Source organism: Erpetoichthys calabaricus, chromosome 4, assembly GCF_900747795.2.
Source record: "Erpetoichthys calabaricus chromosome 4, fErpCal1.3, whole genome shotgun sequence".
NCBI lineage: Eukaryota > Metazoa > Chordata > Cladistia > Polypteriformes > Polypteridae > Erpetoichthys > Erpetoichthys calabaricus.
In genome coordinates this window covers 126,873,753-126,894,612 of record NC_041397.2, presented here as the reverse complement: position 1 = coordinate 126,894,612, position 20,860 = coordinate 126,873,753, and the positions used below count along the sequence as shown (strand labels likewise).

Here is a 20,860-nt window from a genome sequence, read left to right as displayed (position 1 = left end):
ACAAATACTTACCACTCCAACACTAACAGGGAGAAATAATACATACAGTTGTGCTGAGAAATTTACATACCCTGGCAGAAATATTGGTCATTGTTTGGAAAATATAAGTAATCCTGCAGAAAGCTTTCCAGGCAAAGCAATTTACAGTAATCCCTCCTCGATCGCAGGGGTTGCGTTCCAGAATCCCCCGTGAAAGGTGAAAATCCGTGAAGTAGAAACCATATGTTTATATGGTTATTTTTATATTGTCATGCTTGGGTCACAGATTTGCACAGAAACACAGGAGGTTGTAGAGAGACAGGAAGTTTATTCAAACACTGCAAACAAACATTTGTCTCTTTTTCAAAAGTTTAAACTGTGCTCCATGACTAAACAGTCTCACAATTAAAGAAATGCAAACATATCTTCCTCTTCAAAGGAGTGCACATCAGGAGCAGAGAATGTCAGACAGAGAGAGAGAAAAAAGCAAACAAAAATTAATAGGGCTGTTTGGCTTTTAAGTATGCGAAGCACCGCCGGACAAAGCAGCTGCAAAGATGTACAATGTAAAGGTAGTCTTTCAGCATTTTTTAGAGGAGCGTCTGTATCCTCTAGGCCAGTGTGTGAACAGCCCCTCTGCTCACACCCCCTCCGTCAGGAGCAGAGAATGTCAGAGAGAGAGACAGAGAAAAACAAACAATCAAAAATCAATACGTGCCCTTCGAGCTTTTAAGTATGTGAAGCACCGTGCGGGAAGCATGTCGCTTGACAAAGCAGCTGCACAGATGGGAGCAATGTGAAGGTAATTTTTCAGCATTTTTAGACGAGCGTCCGTATCGTCTAGGGGTGCAAACAGCCCCCCTGCTCACACCCCCTCCGTCAGGAGCAGAGAATGTCAGAGCAAAAGAGAGAGAGAAAAGCAAACAATCAAAAATCAATACGTACTGTTTGATCTTTTAAGTACGCGAAGCACAGTGCGGGAAGCATATCGCTTGACAAATCAGCCATATGTAAGCCCAGCAAGGAAGAGAGCAATGTGAAGGTAATCTTTCAGCGTTTTTTGAGGAGCACCCGTACCCTCTAGGGGTGCAAACAGCCCCCGTGCTCACAATATAGTTGAGGAGTTTTATTTAATTCGTAATACGTGCTCTGGTTGGGTAGCTTCTCAGCCATCTGCCAATAGCGTCCCTTGTATGAAATCAACTGGGCAAACCAACTGAGGAAGCATGTACCAGAAAATAAAAGACCCACTGTCCGCAGAAATCCGCGAACCAGCAAAAAATCTGCGATATATATTTAAATATGCTTACATATAAAATCCGCGATAGAGTGAAGCCGCGAAAGTCGAAGCACGATATAGCGAGGGATTACTGTATTATCATATAAAGGGTAATTGTGTGTGCCCTTTAAATCATAATGATAACCAAAATCATTCAAATGGGCCTGATCAAAAGTTTACTTAAACTTGAATGTTGGGGCTGATAATGTACATACAAGTTGACACACACAGGTTCAAATTAACGGTAATTAAGAGAGAGTTTCCACACCTGTAACTTCTGTGATTGCAATCAGTGTATGTATAGATAGTCAAATTAAATTTGTGCTGAGCTGCACTGACTTTGCTGGATACCGAGCCATGGGGAAAGCAAAAGCACTGTCAAAGGAACTGCGATAAAAGGTTGTTGAATTGTATAAATCAGGAAAATGATATAAAAAGATATCCAGAGATCTGAAAATGCCTGTCAGCAGTGTTCAAATTCTGATAAAATAAGTGAAAAGTTAGGGGTTCTGTTGTTTTCCAATCCACAGTCAGGTAGACCAACCAAGATTTCAACTGCCCGTATCTTTTGTTCAGATGCCAAGAAAAACCCACAAGCCACTTCAGCCGAAACGTGTTTCTCTGTAAAAAAGTGGTGTTGCTGTTTCAAGATGCACAATAAGGAGAAACTTGAAAAAAAAAAAAATGGGCTGCACAGTTGAGATGTAAGAAAAAACAACTTCACTGTGCCAACATCACAAAACAGTCTGCTTATAATATGCCAAACAGCATCTAGACATTCCTCAAAACATCCTTTGGAAGGATGAGACACAACAAGGCTCATGACGAAAAGTACACCGTCCACACTGTGAAGCATATTGGTGGATCACTGATGTTCTGGGGGTGTGTGAGATATAGCAACACTGGTAACTTAGTGAAAAACGATGCCAAGATGAATTCAACATGCAACTGGAAAATATTGGAGAACAACTTGCAATCATCCTTCTGGAAGCTGTGCATGGAATGCACTTAGATCTTTCAGCATGACAATTATCCAAAAACACAAGGCCAAGTCGATCCCACAGTCTCCTGACCTCAATATCACTCAGCCACTTTGGGGAGATCTTAAACGTGCATTTCATGCAAGTCAACCCTAGAGGCTTTTTGTCAAAAAGAATGGGCAGCTCTACCACCAGAGGAAATCAAGCATCACCCTCAACTATCACAAAAGACTGCATGCCATCATTGATGATAAATGGGGTAATACACAGTATTATGAATTAAGGGTATGCAAACTTTTGAACACTGACCACCTTATTATTTTCCTTGTTACTATGTTTTGTTTAACAGTTAAGCTATTCTGTGATGCCTAATAGTTTCATTTGGATTCCGTTAAAAGTAAATGAAATGTGTTTTGCCTGATCAGTCAACCTTTCTTTAAAGTATGGCACACATCTTACAAATTCTGCCAGTGTATGTAAACTTATGAGCACAACTGCAGTCTGCAAATGATTTAATATAGTAAAGGAAACACATAAAAAAAAATAAACATACATAAAAGTAAATAACTGTTACTAAGGGAAACCTTTACCCAATACACAACACTCAAACCAAACTCAAACAAAATGACTCCTTTAAAATACAATTTCTTTACATAAAGATGGCAATAGCAAAGCCTTCATCCTTAGTAAGGTAATTTATTTCTCTATAGTAATGTTCTAGAGTGACAATCAAAGAGGATGCCAACACAGAGATTCCTATTTGATTTGGGGTGCTTCAATAATGTTTTTTAAAGCCAATACCGATCACTGTTTATATGTTACTTGGTTGGTCGATTCTGATTTTTTTCCTGTGTATTCCTTTTTATACTATGCTCCTGCATAAACAGATCCATAGATAGATGACTTATGTCATATATTTAAGTGGACAATTAAATCATAAAGTTACAGTGTTAAAGTTACATAAACTCAAACAGTGTTCATTTTAATTTAAAGTAAAAAGTAAAAAGGTTTGAATTCAACAAAGCAGTTTTTCTGATTGCGCAGGGCGACTTCTCCGATTCCTTTTCAGAGTTTATTAATCCACTTTATTTAATGCAAAAGCTAGTATTCCAATCAGCTCTCACTCTCTGGTAAAACAAGTCTCGACATGTTATTCTTTCTTTACACTGTAGGAAGCTTGATTGGGGGGGAAAAAAGAAAAAAAAAAGACAAAAGCTGGGTCAACTACCATAATATCTTGTGTAAAGGAGCACTGCAACTGAATTACATTAAGATTAGAAAGGCAGGACTTTATCCAATTCCTCTACACTGAGAGCATCTAGTTGTGATATCTGTAATGCATCCAAAAACGCATTAGGCTTGGCTTCTTTAACACTAGAATTACCAGAGCCTACGAAAAAACTCGTAAATCCGTCCCACCTTAAATCGCGTCTTAAATCCGTTTGCACCTCTCCGCCAGAGTCCTTTGTCATCTAAATGTGCTGATAAACAAAAGCTACTAGCAGCCAGCTATTCCATCCCCCCACCGACTTAGAACGAATTTCTCCTAGCTCATGCCTTGCCTTGATTTGATTATCTGGGATTGAAGTGGAGTTTTAGAGTGGAAATAATATAGTGTTATTTGGAATACACGCATTTCATGTGTGTTCCGTTTCTATAGTAGTCTGTGCAAGCACATTTTTAAAACAGAAACGTTTTTCATATTCTAATAGTAAATGACAAAATGTAGGCATAAACTATATAACGTATGAAGCCTGAAGTCCATATATCAAAGAAACACTTTCACAAAAGGTACAAATAAGAGAACACGTGCGCTTTTATTCAAAAATATAACTGCACAAAAAAAAAAGTCGCGTTAGCATGCCACATTGACATTCTTACTACAACCGCCGCGGTGGCGTAATGGTATCAGCTCCTGACTGGGGATCAGAGGGTGGCGAGTTCTATTCCGCACGGCTCCACTTCGAGAAGTGAACTGCTCTTATTCTTACAATTTTAGAATAACAACATAAATTTGATTTCAGTCTGTAACAGCCGGTGTAACTTATGATACTGGTAAAGGTTAGCTTTTTTTTTTTTTTTTTTTTTTTTTAATTCACTTTTCATTCTCACAGTCGCATTCAGAATCAATCCATACAACCCCATCTGACATAAAGACGCGCTATAGGTCTGCAGTGTACCACGATGCATACTACCGCCCCTCCCCCCAAAAGGGTTCTGACACACAAACGCTGGCGAAGCTGCCTTCTTCGTATCTCACCGTCACTTGAAATCAGCAGTTCTTAGCATTGCACCACGCAAGCTGTCGTATCAACCACCAACTGTAACTTGCTTTCTTTATTCTTCGGTTATAGTCTTGAATAAAAGTACACTTTTATTTATGTGAAAACAGCTGTGTCAGATGGGGTTGTATGGATTGATAAGCAGCTAAGAACTGCTGATTTCAAGTGACGGTGAGATACGAAGAAGGCAGCTTTGCCAGCGTTTGTGTGTCAGAACCCTTGGGGGGGGGGGGGGGGGGGGGGGGCGGTAGTATGCATCGTGGTACACTGCAGACCTATAGCGCGTCTTTATGTCAGATGGGGTTGTATGGATTGATTCTGAATGCGACTGCGAGAATGAAAAGTGAATTAAAAAAAAAAAAAAAAAAAAAAAAGCTAACCTTTACCAGTATCATAAGTTACACCGGCTGTTACAGACTGAAATCAAATTTATGTTGTTATTCTAAAATTGTAAGAATAAGAGCAGTTCACTTCTCGAAGTGGAGCCGTGCGGGATCGAACTAGCTACCCTCTGATCCCCAGTCAGGAGCTGATACCATTACGCCACCGCGGCGGTTGTAGTAAGAATGTCAATGTGGCATGCTAACGTGGCTTTTTTTTTTGTGCAGTTATATTTTTGAATAAAAGCGCACGTGTTCTCTTATTTGTACCTTTTGTGAAAGTGTTTCTTTGATATATGGACTTCAGGCTTCATACGTTATATAGTTTATGCCTACATTTTGTCATTTACTATTAGAATATGAAAAACGTTTCTGTTTTAACTCTTTTAGGGCGGATGTCGACTTTTGTCGACAGGAGGGGTTGAAGGCGAATGTCGACAAAAGTCGACATCCAGGGATAGGGGGCGACAATCAGCTGTTAATGGCGACAAATCTCACCGTCACGTCACAGGCATTCCCTCTGTGCTTGGAGGAATGCTAGACTCGTTGACTCGGCAAATAAACATTGCGTGTGCGTGAGTTGCGAAATGTAAACAAAGGCAAGATGGCACCGACATGTGAAAAGGCAGCGAAGCAAGTGCAGAAAAGAAAACACTCGGCAGACGATGTTTTGCGCATTATTGCGGAGTCGGACTCTTGATTTTTCAGAATCAGACTTTATTGGCAGTGATCAGGAGATCGAGCAAGAGAGTTAGAAGCAGGCATCAGCTGATCAGACACCAGCCGATGCCGCGCGAGCGGATCTGCTGCCAGTTGAGTGCCTTCGCGCAGCCGATGCTTCTACGGCAAGGTTCGCATGGGATAAATACACAGACATTGATCCGTTGAGAGCCGATCTGGCTACCGGTGTTTACAAGACGGCATGGCTTGCTGTTGGACACGACAGATCACCAGATGCTGTACTTCAGGCTGCTCTCTCCTGATGCTGCTTTTCAGCTACTGTCAGACGAGACAAACAGGTAGGCAGAGATTTTTTTTGAATCGCGGGCTGCGTTTGCATTGCATTCTCGTTTTTCAAAGTGGAAACCCACAACGAAAGACGAGATGAAGCGCACTGTGGCATTACAAATAGAGATGGGACAGAACTGGTGATATAACTTCAGGGAGCATTGGTCCAAATGTGTTTTGTCCCCTGGTGGCTTAGGTACGTGCTGCTGCAAAGTTTTATTCACTTCTGTAATAAACAGAAGCAAATCCCATGGGGTGAGCCAGGCTATAATGCCATACATAAAGTTCATAAAGTTTCAGAAGATGAAAAGAGGTGACAATACGGTTTTCATGCAGGCAGAAAACTTGGTGGCAGTGGCATGGCTCGATGGCAAATGGGTGACTTGTCCCTCTACAGTACACACTAATAATATATGTTAGAAAGTGCAGCAACAGACAATTGAAAAATAGGCACCAAAGCAACACATATTGTAAGGAGTGCAATGTGGCAATGACTGAAATTGGTTGCTTTGAGCGAGATCAGACTTTGCTGTGTAAAATGTATGTGATATGTATGTGAAATCATAGAGTATGCAGGCTCATACAACATGCAAGACAGTAACATTTGTCAAAAGTAAATATTTTTTGTTGATTTGATATGTTAAACAATTGCTTTGTGTTCTTTTTTAAAAAATGTTAGTTTTTGGAAAAATATTCAGCCCTGGGAGAAAAGAAACAAAAAAAAAATTAGCCCTAAAAGAGTTAAAAATGTGCTTGCACAGACTACTATAGAAACGGAACACACATGAAATGCATGTATTCCAAATAACACTATATTATTTCCACTCTAAAACTCCACTTCAATCCCAGATAATCAAATCAAGGCAAGGCATGAGTTGGGAGAAATTCGTTCTAAGTCGGTGGGGGGATGGAATAGCTGGCTGCTAGTGGCTTAGGCTGACTTCAAAGCAATAAAGGGGAAGGCTCAGCGGTGCATAGGTAAACGGCCAGAGTTAAGACGCCGATCAGGCACAAGGGGCAGTAGAAGCAGATGAAGTAGTAAAATTTTATTTATTTGTTTATTTTAGATTGAACGGTTCTTAGCGGTCCAGAGGCAGAACAGAACAGTTAAGCAGGCAAATGTGTAAGGGTTCATTAATAAGGGAGAGTACAAACAGTGCAGTGGAAGCTTTTAAGTAAGGAATAAGAGAAGCACACAGTTAGAAGAATAGACAGAAAAAAGTAGGACAAAGAACAAACAGCAGGTAGCTGAGAGGGAGAACAGTACAGGAGCTTAAGGGGACAAGGTGTAAAATAGCTGTAGCAGTTCTTAGTGATACCATTTAAGCTAAAATCATTTAATTTTAAGAAAAAAAATGTTAAGGCAGTTTTACTAATTCTAAATCAAATTTTAATAATGAGGCCAGCGCAATGCAAGTCCTGTTGGATGTTGGACTTTTTAGATGATGGTTTGGAAGAGCCAGTTATCTATGAGGGCTACATCTGCAGGAGATGCCAGCTGACCCAGCACCTGGAGCTCAGGGTCACTGAACTGGAGGAGGAGTTGGCTGGCCTGTGTTGTAGTAGAGACTTGGCGGACCTGACCCAGCTGTCCTTTAGAGAGATAGTGTACACCCCCAAGGTGGCACAGGAGGAGATTCCAGACCAGACAGGTCAAAATAGGTGGGTCATGGTCACAAAGCATAAGGTAAAGGGTGCACACTGTCCAGGGGCATCAAACTCAGAATTAGAAAGTGTCAAACCGTTATCACGTCCTTGCGGATTCTGATGTGGTAGACAGGGATAAGGAGCCCCAACGGGCCACCTCAAAACCAGTTCCCAGAAAGAGAGAGGTAGTGATAGTTGGGGACTCAATCATTTGGGGGACTGAAGTACAGGTGTGCTCCAGAAACAGAGAGTCTTGCAGAGTGTGCTGCCTTCTAGGTGCACAGGTGGGGTACCTCCCTGGAAGCGGGGATAGGCTCTTGGCCAGAGCGGGGTTGGATCCAGTTGTCATTGTCCGTGTTGGAACAAATGATATACAGAAGGGTAGTCTGTCAGTTCTGTGAGCCAAATTCAAAGAGTTAGGTGCCAGGCTGAGGAGCAGAACTGAGAAGGTAGTCTTCTCTGAAGTTCTGCCTGTGCCACCCACTAGTCCAGGTAAGACTGAAGAGATTAGAAGGCTTAACACGTGGCTCAAATCTTGGTGCAGGGTAGAAGGGTATAGTTTATGGGGCATTGAGACTCCTTTTGGAACAGATGGGACCTGTTCTGCCGTGACAGGTTACATCTGAACTGGAGGGGCACCAATGTACTGGGGAGGCATATGAGTAGGCTAGTTGAGGATTATTTAAACTAGGGAATTGGGGGCAGGGAGTTTAGGACAGGCCAGGTGTAGATTTGTGCATAGAGGAAGAAATAATGGTATAGAAATAAAAATGCATAGTAATGTAAATTCTAAGCCAACATTTAAGAAGGAGTAACACATTAAAATAGCTTTCCTTAATGCTAGAAGTATCAAAAATAAAGTACCGGTAAGTGAGTTTGAGCTGTATGTAGCAGAGCATACTTATGATATTATAGCAATAACGGAAACCTGGCTAAATAACAAAAATGAGGATACATGTAACACAGAGGGTTACACATTTTTAGGAAGGATAGACAGAACAGAAAAGGAGGTGAGTTGCTGTTTATGTCAAACAGAATTTAAGTGTAAGTCCTCTTCAGTTGGACGATGAGCCCCATCTTAGTGAGGACATGTGGCTTGGCATGGAAAATACTAGGGAAAAAGGTCTTAATTTATGAGTGTGTTATTGACCACCAAATTCAGACAGTAATTTCAAAACACATCTTCTTTGTAATATCAAAAGGACAAGTTTACAGGGAGATAGTATAGTCATGGGGAACTTTAATTATCCAAATATTAACTGGGATAACCTTGCAGATGGAGGAGCACAAGAGCAAGAGTTTTTAGAAGTAATCAGTGACTGTTTTTTAACACAGTATGTTAAAGCACCAACACAGGGTGGAGCTTGTCTGGATTTAGTATTGTGTAATAATCAAGATAGAATTGAAGAGATAGAGGTGATTGAACCACTAGGGTCAAGTGACCATAATAAAATACAATTCTCAGTATTTTGTAAGAGTGCAGATGCAAAGATGAAAATTGTTAAGTTGTGTGTCCTGCGGTGGGTTGGCACCCTGCCCGGGATTGTTCCTGCCTTGTGCCCTGTGTTGGCTGGGATTGGCTCCAGCAGACCCCCGTGACCCTGTGTTTGGATTCAGTGGGTTGGAAAATGGATGGATGGATGGATGAACTTTGGAAGGGGAAATTCTGACCAGATGTGACAAAGTCTAAGGAGGATACACTGGGATAAGCTTTTAAGTGTGGACACAGTCGAGGAACAGTGAAACAGGTTTAAAAATGTTTTACATGTAATGCAGGACAGATACATACCTAAATTTAGAATTAATAGGAAATTTCAAAAAACTCCACGGTGGATTAATAAAGATTTAAAAAAGAAGCTGCAAAGGAAAAAACTTCTTTATAAGGCATATAAGACTAATGACTGCAAAGTGAATCATTGAGTGTATGAGAACATGAGAGCAACCATTAAGAAGACAGCTGGAGAGGAATATAGCAGATAAGGCAAAAGAAGACCCTAAGAGATTCTTTTAGTATTTTAGTAGTAAAAGATCAGTCAAGGAGGAGGTGAAGTGCATCAGAAATAGTAGAGGGAATTAAAAGATACAGACAATGAAAATAGTAGATGCCCTAAACTTAAATTTTTCTGAGGTCTTCAACAAGTGAGCAAGTGGATAACCTCCAAGAGGTAAACAGGAATACTAAGGAGGTACTGAGGGATTTGGAAATTGTAGAGGGAGAAGTCCTGCTCAGATTAAATTGGTTGAAATCAAACAAATCACCAGGACCACATAATATTTACCCTTGAGTTCTTAAGGAGGCTAGCAAGTACATATATAAACCCTTGACACATAATTTTATGAGGTCACTGCGCACTGGAGAGATTCCGAAGGACTGGAAAATGGCAAATATCATCCCATTATATAAAAAGGGTGACAGCGCAGATCCAAGCAACTATAGGCCAGTAGGCTTAACATGCATCGCACGAAAATTAATGGAAGGAATTATTAAGGGTCCTGCGGTGGGTTGGCACCCTGCCCGGGATTCGTTCCTGCCTTCTGCCCTTTGTTGGCTGGTATTGGCTCCAGCAGACCCCCGTGACCCTGTTTTCGGATTCAGCAGGTTGGAAAATGGGTGGATGGATGGATGAATTATTAAGGATAAGATTGAGCAACACCTGGCAAGGACAAGACTTATTAGTCAACATGGGTTCAGAAGAGGGAGGTCATGTTTTACTAACCTGCTGGAATTCTATGAAGAGGAAATAAAAGGATATGACTGAAGTGGAGTATATGATATTATTTATCTTGACCTTCAGAAAACATTTGATAAGGTGCCACATAAGAGGTTGGGCATCAAACTAATAGATGTGGGAGTTCAGGGTGATGTTTTCAGATGGGTGCAGAATTGGCTCAGACACAGGAAGCAGAGGGTGATGGTGCGAGGAACCACATCAGAATTGGCTCTCTTTCTCTCCCCCCCAATCCTGCCTACCCACATGAGGCAAGACCACACTTCACAAAGTTCCAGTACTCTGTCATACCTAGAGACAGAGCATGTCCAAAACAAAACAAGCCCCCCAGCAGCAGTGCATAAGGATTAAAATAGACATATCTATTGACAGTACAGTCCAAATACTATACACAAACAATATAACCTTAAACAGTCCTGAGAGAGTAAACCCAGAGAATAATGTTAAACAGTAGTGATTGCCCTGGATAAGCAGATAACGTTTGATATTAAGCCCTAATACAATAAACAGGATATGATGTTAAACAGTAGTAGTAGCCCTGGATAAGCAGATAACATTTGATATTAAGCCCTAATACAATAAACCAAGGGTATGATGTTAAACAGTCCCCTATGAAAAAAAAATATAAATATATTACACTCATGTAAACAAAAAGTGGCAGAGAAGGAAATAGGATGTACTGTATAATTACGGTACCAGTATAATTGCAAATGGATCAAACAGCAGGTAAGATCTTCTTTGCCATGCCAGGGCCCAATGCAACTCACAACTGTATTTCAAAAAGTGTCGGGATCAGTTTTCTCAGCTCTTTTTCTGCTTCCTCCATAGATGCAAAAATGTAGATCTTGCCTTCAATATCCACTTTCAGTTTGGCAGGATACAAGAGGCTGTATCTGATCTCGGCTTTACGTAAATGCTGTTTGTTGCTGTAAAATGCATCACGTTTAGCAGCTGTTGAAGGTGAGAAATCAGGGAAAATATGAATGTGGTTATTTTCAAAAACAAGGGGGGACCCAAAAATAACGAGAATTTTTTTTAAATAAAATTGTGTATTTCTCTGAACATTCTCAAAATTTAATCACCCTCAAAATACTCTCCCTGAGGCAAAATACACTTGAGAAACCGTTGTCATCCTGTTTTTCCATGAGAAATTATCTCACACTCAATGCTGTGTGGGCAGGAGAGTTGTCATGATGCAGAAGCCACTCGCCTGATCACAGCAATTCGGGTTGTTTTCTCCGCACTGAATCACGCAATTGCTTGGGCACTTCACGGTAAAAACCCTTGCCTGGCTCAAAGTTTCTTCTTTGAAAGCCTCTCAAAGCATTGTGACAGCTTCTGCTGCTGTTTTCCCCAAAAGAAAACAGAACTTATAAGAATAACGTGTTTGCATCAAGTCTGCCATCACAAATTCGACAAAGACGGTAACAGAGGCTTAAGAAAAAAAATTACACTGACCTTACAGACCTTTTCCCAAGATCACCGCTTGGCCAAATGATGCATAAGGCAGTCTAATACACGTACCTAGGCAGCAAATGATGGAACTAATGTCACTCCAGCCTCCAGAAAAAAAAATTCTCGTTATTTTTGGGTCCCCCCTCATATAATCTTTTGTTTCTGTCTGAGAAGTAACATTATATGTAATTTAAATTGTAATTTTTCAAAGAGCAAAATGAGAGTCCTGGTTTTTGAGGTATTCGGTCCATGTATGCGGTAAGCTGCTGCTATCTTGGTATCTGAATTGAAGTCTTGCACTTTGCATTCGGAATTTACAGCCGTTGCTTTTCCGTCTGCGGTAGATGCCAGTTGTTCAGCTATTTCAATACGAGTTGTGAATGTTTAGTTAACGTGTTCAAACTGAGCGTCAAGTGCTCTAAGTTTATTCTCAAACTTAGACACATTTTCCTGCATTTGTTCCTCAATTTTTTCTAGCATACCTTTAAAGATTGCCTCAAAGCGATTACTTAAACGTTTTTCCTGGTCTTTTAATATCATGAAGCAGCTTCTTGTTTGTCTTGTGTATGCCTTTTATTTCTTTCTCTAGGTCCTCCTTTATATTATTCTTGATTTCCTTTATGTCTTATGCAGTGGCCATTGTGGCGATCATTACCTTCAACTCAGACAGATCACTTCGGTCTTCTCTGTGCTCTGCGGGTGAAGTAGCAAGCCCAGCTTGAGTCACTTGCACATTTGCTCCCACTTTCGCACTCAGCTAGAGACGATGCAGTAGCATCAGGTCCTGGGAAAATCTGTGCTTTCGCCTATCTGTTCCAGGTCAGTCTCTGGCAGGTCGTACCTTGAGCTTGAACTTGATGCCCGTTTAGGTTTGGATGAAGCTTTAGCTGTGTTTTCCATTTCTTTCTGAGCTTTTTATCTACTACTCCTACTGTATATGCTTGCAATATACTATAATTGAACCCCATCGGGTTGAGTAAATACAGGATACCTCGGGAAGACAAAAAAAAGAGAGAAAAAAAATAACACTGCTGCTAATGGAGTTCCGCCTCAGACGTCCATCTCCCGTAACTGACGAGATAATACATTTTCACACAAATGATATAGCTCAAAAGTGCTATACAAGATATAAAAGTAGTTAGATGCAAAGAAAAACAAATTAAAATTAGATAAGTAAAATAATGCATAAATAGTATATAAAATAAATAATACACTCTTACATAAGATAGATAAATGCTTAAGAGAAATAGAGTCCTTAAATAGTCTCTAAATGACATTCCAATTGTAAAGTCAGTTAGTCAGGTTATACAAAAAAAAAAAAAAAAATCCACTTATGCTGGAGATAAAAAAAAAATAAATAAATAAAACAATCTGTAGGGGTTCCTGGCCCAAAACCTGCCAATCCCACACGGCATTCTATCTAACATAAATTTTAAGTAGTTCTTTATATGCAATACCTGTCTACTGTGAATGCCATCATAATGATCTGCAATTATTTAACACTAGAATTACCAAAGCCTACAAAAAAACATGTAAAATTTGAACTTGTTTCAGTCCGTTTCAAATGAGAACTAACAGCGTCAGATCTGAGGCGGGGGGTTGTATCTTGATCATGACTGAGAGAATAAAAATTAAAAAAAAAAAAAAGCTAACTTTTACAAGTACTATAAATTTACACCGGCTGTTACAGACAAAAATCAAGTGAATGTTTTTATTGTATAATAAATAACAATATGAGCAGCTCACTACTCAAAACGGTAAATTCACGAGGCACCCAGGATCGAACCCGCAGCCTCTTGATTACAAGTCAGCACGAAAGCTGTCGTATTATACTTGTACCTTTTGTGAAAGTGTTTATTTGATTTACCCTCTAAAACTCCAGCACTTCACTCCAAGATAATCAAGACTTGAGCTGGGAGAATTTTTTGTCCTTTCTGCGGTGGTGGGGGCATGGTATAGCAGGCTGCTTGCTGCTTGTGTTGATCGACACATTTACAAGACAAAAGACGCTGACGGAGAGGTATGAAGGGATTTAAGGTGGGTCGGAATTACAAGTTTTTTCGTAGGCTTTGGTAATTCTAGTTTTAATGTATGTAGGTACTAATGTACAGAGTTCCAGTTTGATAACTTGGTGTATGAAGTATATTATTCAGAAAAATGTATTATCTAATAAAATATTTAACCTTTTTATGTAGATGTGGCAGTGCTCCTGTTCTTTTGCATACAAGGACAAGATGCAGGGTGATTATGCACTATTTGTGACTGAAAAAATTCAGGGATAAAAATGTTTTTAATTGTAAACGTGTCTCTTTTTTGTATATCATAGAAATAAATGAATTGACTATTAAACATAGTGTGGTAGAGTGACATAGTAGTCATGTGGGTTTTCTTTACATTAGTTCAGCACCCTAAAGATATGCAAGTAATTAATTTAGACTCCATTTCAAAGGTCTGTTTTCACTTTGGCATTAAAGAGTCTGTTTCTGTTGATCAGTTCCAAAAAAGCCAAATTAAGACCATTGAGATTTAATATTGTATGAAAATAAAATGTGAAAACTTCCAATGGTGTGAATACTTTTTATAGCCACTGTATACAAATGTACTTTGCAGTGGAATGGCATGTTCAGAGTTAGTTCATGTTTTGTACCTAAAGCAGCTAGGGTGTGCTGCTGCACCCTATGAGCAAGAGCAGTAATGTGTTGGTTCAGCAAAATGAATACAGTATCTTTGAATAAGTATGTTATTAAAACAGTAATTATGGGACTATAAAGCATTGAACAAATCTACTTTGTTGATTAAGGGTAAGACGATGACGTGGGTCTGAGAAAGAGCTTTAATGATTGTTTGGTCTGAGAACAGGCTACAGTAGGTACAGTTTGGTTTGGGACTGTACATTTTTATAAAACTATACCAAGGTTATTGTCATTAACAATTAAAAAAGTATTTTGTTAAAATAAAGATACAACTAAAAGCTGAATCATAAAATGAAAACTAAACTGAAATTAAAACAGCACACTTAAAAATTCACTTAAATAAAATGTTATTGTTGAAAACAAAAAAACTGTTGTTTTGAATATTTTAAATGAACCAATTGCCAATAGCCTACTATTAACCATAGTTCCCTTTGAGGTGTGAGAATGTATGGTCATGCACAAGCTGAGTTTCAACACACAACATTTTTAGCAAACAAAGAAGCAAGCCAAGAAATCCTCCTGCTGAAAATTTACAAATGAGAAACAGCACATAGATAATCTTTTTGCTAGTCAGTTATTAAAATGTGGTGTGGAAATTCCACACGTGAATCCTTCGAAAACTGATAAAAAAGTGACACAATTAGCTTGTCTTATGCGCAATGCTATTACTGAACAGTTTGACAGGTGCTTGCCTTGAAGTATCTTTGCTTTGGGGAACAAAGTGACACAAAGCTTGAAGACCAAATAATTCAACAAATAAGAATTTGAAGAAGAACTTCCTGATATCTAATCTGAGCTCAAGCTGTTGAATCAAAGAAAAGCCCCAGAGATGGCGTTTTGGGACAAATTAGCTGTGCTATCAAGTAGTCAAAATTTGTAACAAAATATTTTTAATCACCACTGTTTTTATTCACAATGATATGTAAAGTATAACTGGCTTGAAGTGAGTACAGTTGCTTTATATAAAATGTGCAAACAAAATACACACTGATGTGCAAAGAGGTTTAATAAAGTCAACTTGAAAATTCACTCCATTACGTAGATCATCTTATCATTGAGCCTCCTTAAGATTACTGGCACCAGTAAACCTATACATTGTTTTTTCAAAACTGTTCTCCACTGTTAGTTTTCTTTCCCCCCCCCCCCAGTTTCTTTGTTGTTATAGTTGTATTGTTTTTGTCAGTTTTAGGAACTATTTATGCATGAATAAATGGATGATTGGAAAACAATATTTGGTATTTAAAAAAATACATTTTAAAAATATGTTTACATGTGTTTTGTAATGCATACAAATTTAATATCATTACATATTGCATGAATACATACCTGCCTAACAATATTTAGTGTTGACAGGGTAATGTAACTGAAAATGATTTATTCACAAAAAAGTATTTCCTCATTCCAACTCTGGCCTTAGAGAAAGCATTGCTGTTTGCTGTCCCTCCTTTTTCAATAAGTGAATGCACTATATGGCTATGTAGCCTAATGAGCACAATGGTTGCAAGCTGCCTAGACAGAAATTATTTTAATGTTTTAAACATTTGCATGCAGCAAATAATTGGTTGTAAATGGTTAAGTACTGTCTGGGTGCACTTTATGTATGACACTGACAGTAACAAGAGCAAGTGAGCAATCAATGATGTTTCTTTTTGTGGAGATCATTTAAAGGGAAAGGATCCAATAACTTTAAAAGTACTTTTGTTCTGCTTTTGCAAAGATGTTGATTAAGAGATTGAGGACCACAGCATGCTGAAAAAACACAAACCTAGAAAGGATGGTAAAATGACAGGTTATCTTGGTCTCATTTTATCTTATTTAAAAATAAATTAATTTTATCTTTCTCCGCAGAAAATTGCTGTCTGGTCACCTCAGTCAATCAAATGCAAAAGGAGAGAAAGTACACTGGTACAGCTACAGTAGACCCCATTATCCGTGCTACAATTGACTGAGGTTCCACATTATCCAAGGTGAACTTGTAAGTAAAATACACTAATTTTCTATTAATTCATAAAAGCTTTTCTGTGACTACTGTACATTTAAATACTATATTTTAACCTCTACTGTACTAAGTGAGCAGTGGAGGAACTGGTGACCATGGGAATATGGACATGAATTACTCACCCCTTGGCTATTGTCAGTGTGTCACCAGCGTTAACCATATACACATGCTCAACTCTTTCGTTTTGGATTTTTGTGTTTAAACATTTCAAAGCACTGTGGTGAACTGCCAGTGGGAACTGCACACCCACATTCTATTGCTTATAGGGAAGCGCTTTGTAGCATGAGTTAAATAAAGAGCTCCATCCATTAACCATTCAGAGCCCGTCTCTGACCAATGTGAGTGGTGCAATTCTCTGGTGATGTCAGCCCCCACCTTTTCTACGCAGTGTCGCCACTAGAGAGGCAAATCTGTTTTATCCAAGTTTTCAGCTATCTGAGGTAGCACTGGTCCACATTACCTTGGATAAATGGGGTTCTGCTGTGTTTATTTAATGTCTAGGAGGCTGTGTAAACTATCTGCATTCATAGGGTATTTAGTCCAAAGATTAAAATGCCAAGAGCTTATGAATAAATCACCTGGTTCTTGAACATACAGATACTGCTACAATGTAAGACACATGTAATAAAACATTTGGAAGATAATGTTGTAAACATGGTTAAAGCAATAAAGGATCTTAGTGAGTTTTTCATAGGATTACTGGTATGTTTCCACAATCCTTTTGCTGTACAGTAATCCCTCGCTATATCGCACTTCGACTTTCGCAGCTTTACTCCATCGCGGATTTTATATGTAAGCATATTAAAATATATATCGCGGATTTTTTGCTGGTTCGCAGATTTCTGCGGACAATGGGTCTTTTAATTTCTGGTACACGCTTCCTCAGTTGGTTTGCCCAGTTGATTTCATACAAGGGACGCTATTGGCAGATGGCTGAGAAGCTACCCAACCACAGCGCGTATTATGTATTAAATAAAACTCCTCAAATATATTGTGAGCACGGAGGCTGTTTGCACCCCTAGAGGACACAGCCGCTCCTCAAAAAACACTGAAAGATTACCTTCACACTGCTCCCTTCTTTGCTGGGCTTACATGTGGCTGCTTTGCAACCGATATGCTTCCCGCATGGTGCTTTGCATACTTAAAAGATCAAACAGCACATATTGATTTTTGATTGTTTGCTTTCCGCTCTCGCTCACTCGCTCTGACATTCTCTGCTCCTGACGGGAGGGGGTGTGAGCAGAGGGGCTGTTCGCACACTGGCCTAGAGAATACGGAGGCTCCTCTAAAAAATGCTGAAAAATGCTTGCTCCCTTCCTTGCAGCTACAGTACTTTGTCCGGCGGTGCTTCGCATACTTAAAAGCCAAACAGCCCTATTGATTTTTGACTGTTTGCTTTTTTCTCTCTCTCTCTCTGACGCGCACTCCTTTGAAGAGGAAGATATGTTTGCATTCTTTTAATTGTGAGACGGAACTGTCATCTCTGTCTTGTCATGGAGCACAGTTTAAACTTTTGAAAAAGAGACAAATGTTTGTTTGCAGTGTTTGAATAACGTTCCTGTCTCTCTACAACCTCCTGTGTTTCTGTGCAAATCTGTGACCCAAGCATGACAATATAAAAATAACCATATAAACATATGGTTTCTACTTCGCGGATTTTTATCTTTCGCGGGGGGGTCTGGAACGCAACCCCCGCGATGGAGGAGGGATTACTGTATACAATAGAAACAGCAAGAATTTTTTCATCTTCATTAAATTGCTATTTTTAGGCTAAAATGAAAAGTTTACAGTTTAAATGACTAAATTACTCACTCTAAACAAAAAATAATTGAGGCATTTGTATTTCAATAAAAATTGATCACAAAAAAGAAAAACTAACTGAGGTAAGTCTTCAAAATTAAAAACAAAATATAAACGGTCAAAAGTTCATTAAACTAAACTGAAAATGAAATGACAGGTGAAATTATAGAGATAAAAAACAGTTTAGCAAAAAACTAAAGCCTTCGGCTTCCCAAAAACCCTAAAACTGGATTATGCGAGTCCAGTAATTGGATGAAGAGATGAAAGATCTAAAAATGTTATAAGCAAATAAGAGTTTAAAAAATGAAATAAACAAAGACTTTTCTTTTAGGAACACATCAATGGAACTTCTTCAGGTGTTCTAAGTATACCACTGTTTAGCCAAATCAAGGATTATTCTGAGTAAACTTTCTTTATTTTTATACCCACTTTATCCAATTATACAGTCACAAGGGTCAGAAGCCAGCAATGGATGGCATGCCGGTCCATTGCTTAAAACATACAAGCACAAAGCCAGACTCACTCATGTGAGCCAACTAAAACTAATCAATCGTTCTAATCTAATCTATACATTATTTGTACCTGGGAAAGATGTAAAAAGAAAAAAAAAATCCACATAATCTCAAAGTGAATGTGTAAAACATCACACAGATGGTGACCAGGCTAAAACACAACCCAGGTATAGTACCTAGTGCTGCAAAATGTCAGAGGGAAAAACCACTGTGGCTTCATCTTATGGTAATTAACAGATACTCTCTCTCTCTCTTTTTCAGATCAATGGCAAATGACACAAATGTCACAACTTGTTTGCACATGTCCTACATGACTTCATTTGCCCTGCCATTCCTCTACTTATTGGTATTTGTTGTTGCCTTACCAGGAAACATCATTTCTTTGTGGATATTTATGAAAAAAATGTCAATCACAACACCAACTCATATCTATCTGATCAATTTGACAATTTCTAATTTACTTTTGTGCATTATTTTGCCATTTATGTTTGTTTACTACATACAAGGATTCACATGGAAATTAAGCAATTTCTTCTGTCAGTTCACTGTTGGGTTAGTGACCCCTGTCTTGCACATTAACATCTATATCAGTATGGTCATACTTACCTGGATTGCATTTACTCGCTATGCTATATTGGTTAAACAAAAGAAGTTTAGCTGCTATATTATTTTAGTTAATAAATGTTACTCAGGATTTTTAGAAAATATTCAAAAACCAAAGTTTGCCAAAATAATCTGTGGTGCTGTGTGGGTCATTACCATCACTGGAATACTTCCTATTGTATTGTTCTACGCCATTATAGAAGCAAAAGCAGAAGAAAATGATGATACATGCTATAGCAAAAAAATAGAAACAGGGGGAGAAGCTTCTCAAATATCCAATTTTTTTGGCGCTGCCCTCTTTTTCATTTGCTTTTGCTTAGTGCTATTTTCTTACATGTCCTTGGCAAGGCATCTAAATACAGTGTACAAAACCACATCAATAATGGGAAGTGACAAAATTTACAAAAATGTTTTCAAAAAGCTGCTGCTCATTCAGCTTGTACTTGCAATCTGCTTCCTACCGCAGCAAATATTCAAAATTGTGTTTGTAAAACTTGTAAGAAAAACTACTTGCGAAAAATTAACCCCTTTAGTGGAAGGAAAAAACTTTGTACTCTGGCTGTCTGTATCCAGATGCATCACAGATCCCATTATGTACCTAATGCTTGATAAAACATTTCAGAAAAATGTTTGTATTCTAATTAAAGTTAAAGATGACCATACAACCTTCAACAACATAAATGGAAAGATTGAAGACATTAGGTCTCTCGAAGAAAAGCGGAGTAAAGGGACATGTTATACAGATACCCACATAGATGAACACATCTGAGAAAAAAAAGTGTATTTAATATAGAAATAACTCATAAGTTATCATGAAGCAAAGAAAAAAATAATACTTTGTATTGACCTGTATAGTATTGCAAAAGCAAAAGGAAGTGAGTTCAAAGCAAATTTGTGGTAAAAAGCCTCCAGCTCTGTGGCAATTCACTGTTATAAAGATCTTTGAAACTTTTGTCTTTTATACACATTTATTTAAAAAAAAAAATTGTAAATATGCTGCTGTTGTTTTTGGAATATATAGTATACTTAAACATAACTGATGTAAGAAAAAAATAACTGCCGTTTATTGATGTTAAAAAGAAAGTTAAAATAAACAAGATCATAATGGCAAACGTTAAAAGACTGAAAGACACTCTGCTTTGGTTTTTTGTACTTCATGTATTATAAATATACTTCTGGAAAGTCAATTTTATTAAGACAGACAATAGTAATTTGCAGTTAAACTCCTGACATATGTCTGGATGTTCATTTTAAAATAAAACTGGAATTTCTTTTTTGCTGTGCTTTTTTTCTTTTTTACTTGCATGATACAGTGTCAAGATTTCTTTTTCCTTTTTAAAATATTTTCTTTTCTCTAAATTTTTTAAACAGTACCATAAATGTTAAATAAGATTTACATCTGATTCATATTATGTATGGATAGCATGAAAACTTTTTCTTGATGAGCCTTCCAATGCCTTTATCTTTCCTTCAAAGATGACGGGTTGATCTGGTCCTAATGGAACAAAAAATTA

General features: G+C 38.4%; 2 protein-coding genes and 1 long non-coding RNA gene across 18 annotated transcripts in view; 2 read left to right on the top strand and 1 right to left on the bottom strand.

Annotated features, from left to right (window-relative positions):
- Positions 1 to 20,616, top strand: part of LOC114650250 (probable G-protein coupled receptor 82) — a 48,384-nt gene extending 27,768 nt beyond the window's left edge. For both annotated transcript variants that reach the window (XM_051926132.1, XM_051926131.1), the window contains exons 2-3: positions 16,281 to 16,407; positions 19,005 to 20,616. In XM_051926132.1, the coding sequence (XP_051782092.1) occupies positions 19,009 to 20,115 (1,107 nt within the window). In that variant the 5' untranslated portion in view covers positions 16,281 to 16,407; positions 19,005 to 19,008 and the 3' untranslated portion in view covers positions 20,116 to 20,616. The remainder of the gene's footprint in view (positions 1 to 16,280; positions 16,408 to 19,004) is intronic.
- LOC127527422 (uncharacterized) overlaps positions 1 to 20,860 on the top strand; it is a 370,860-nt gene that overhangs the window by 39,299 nt on the left and 310,701 nt on the right. The window lies entirely within an intron of this gene.
- The window catches only part of caska (calcium/calmodulin-dependent serine protein kinase a), a 664,459-nt gene that overhangs the window by 348,882 nt on the left and 294,717 nt on the right, over positions 1 to 20,860 (bottom strand). The gene's annotated exons all lie outside the window — the stretch shown is intronic.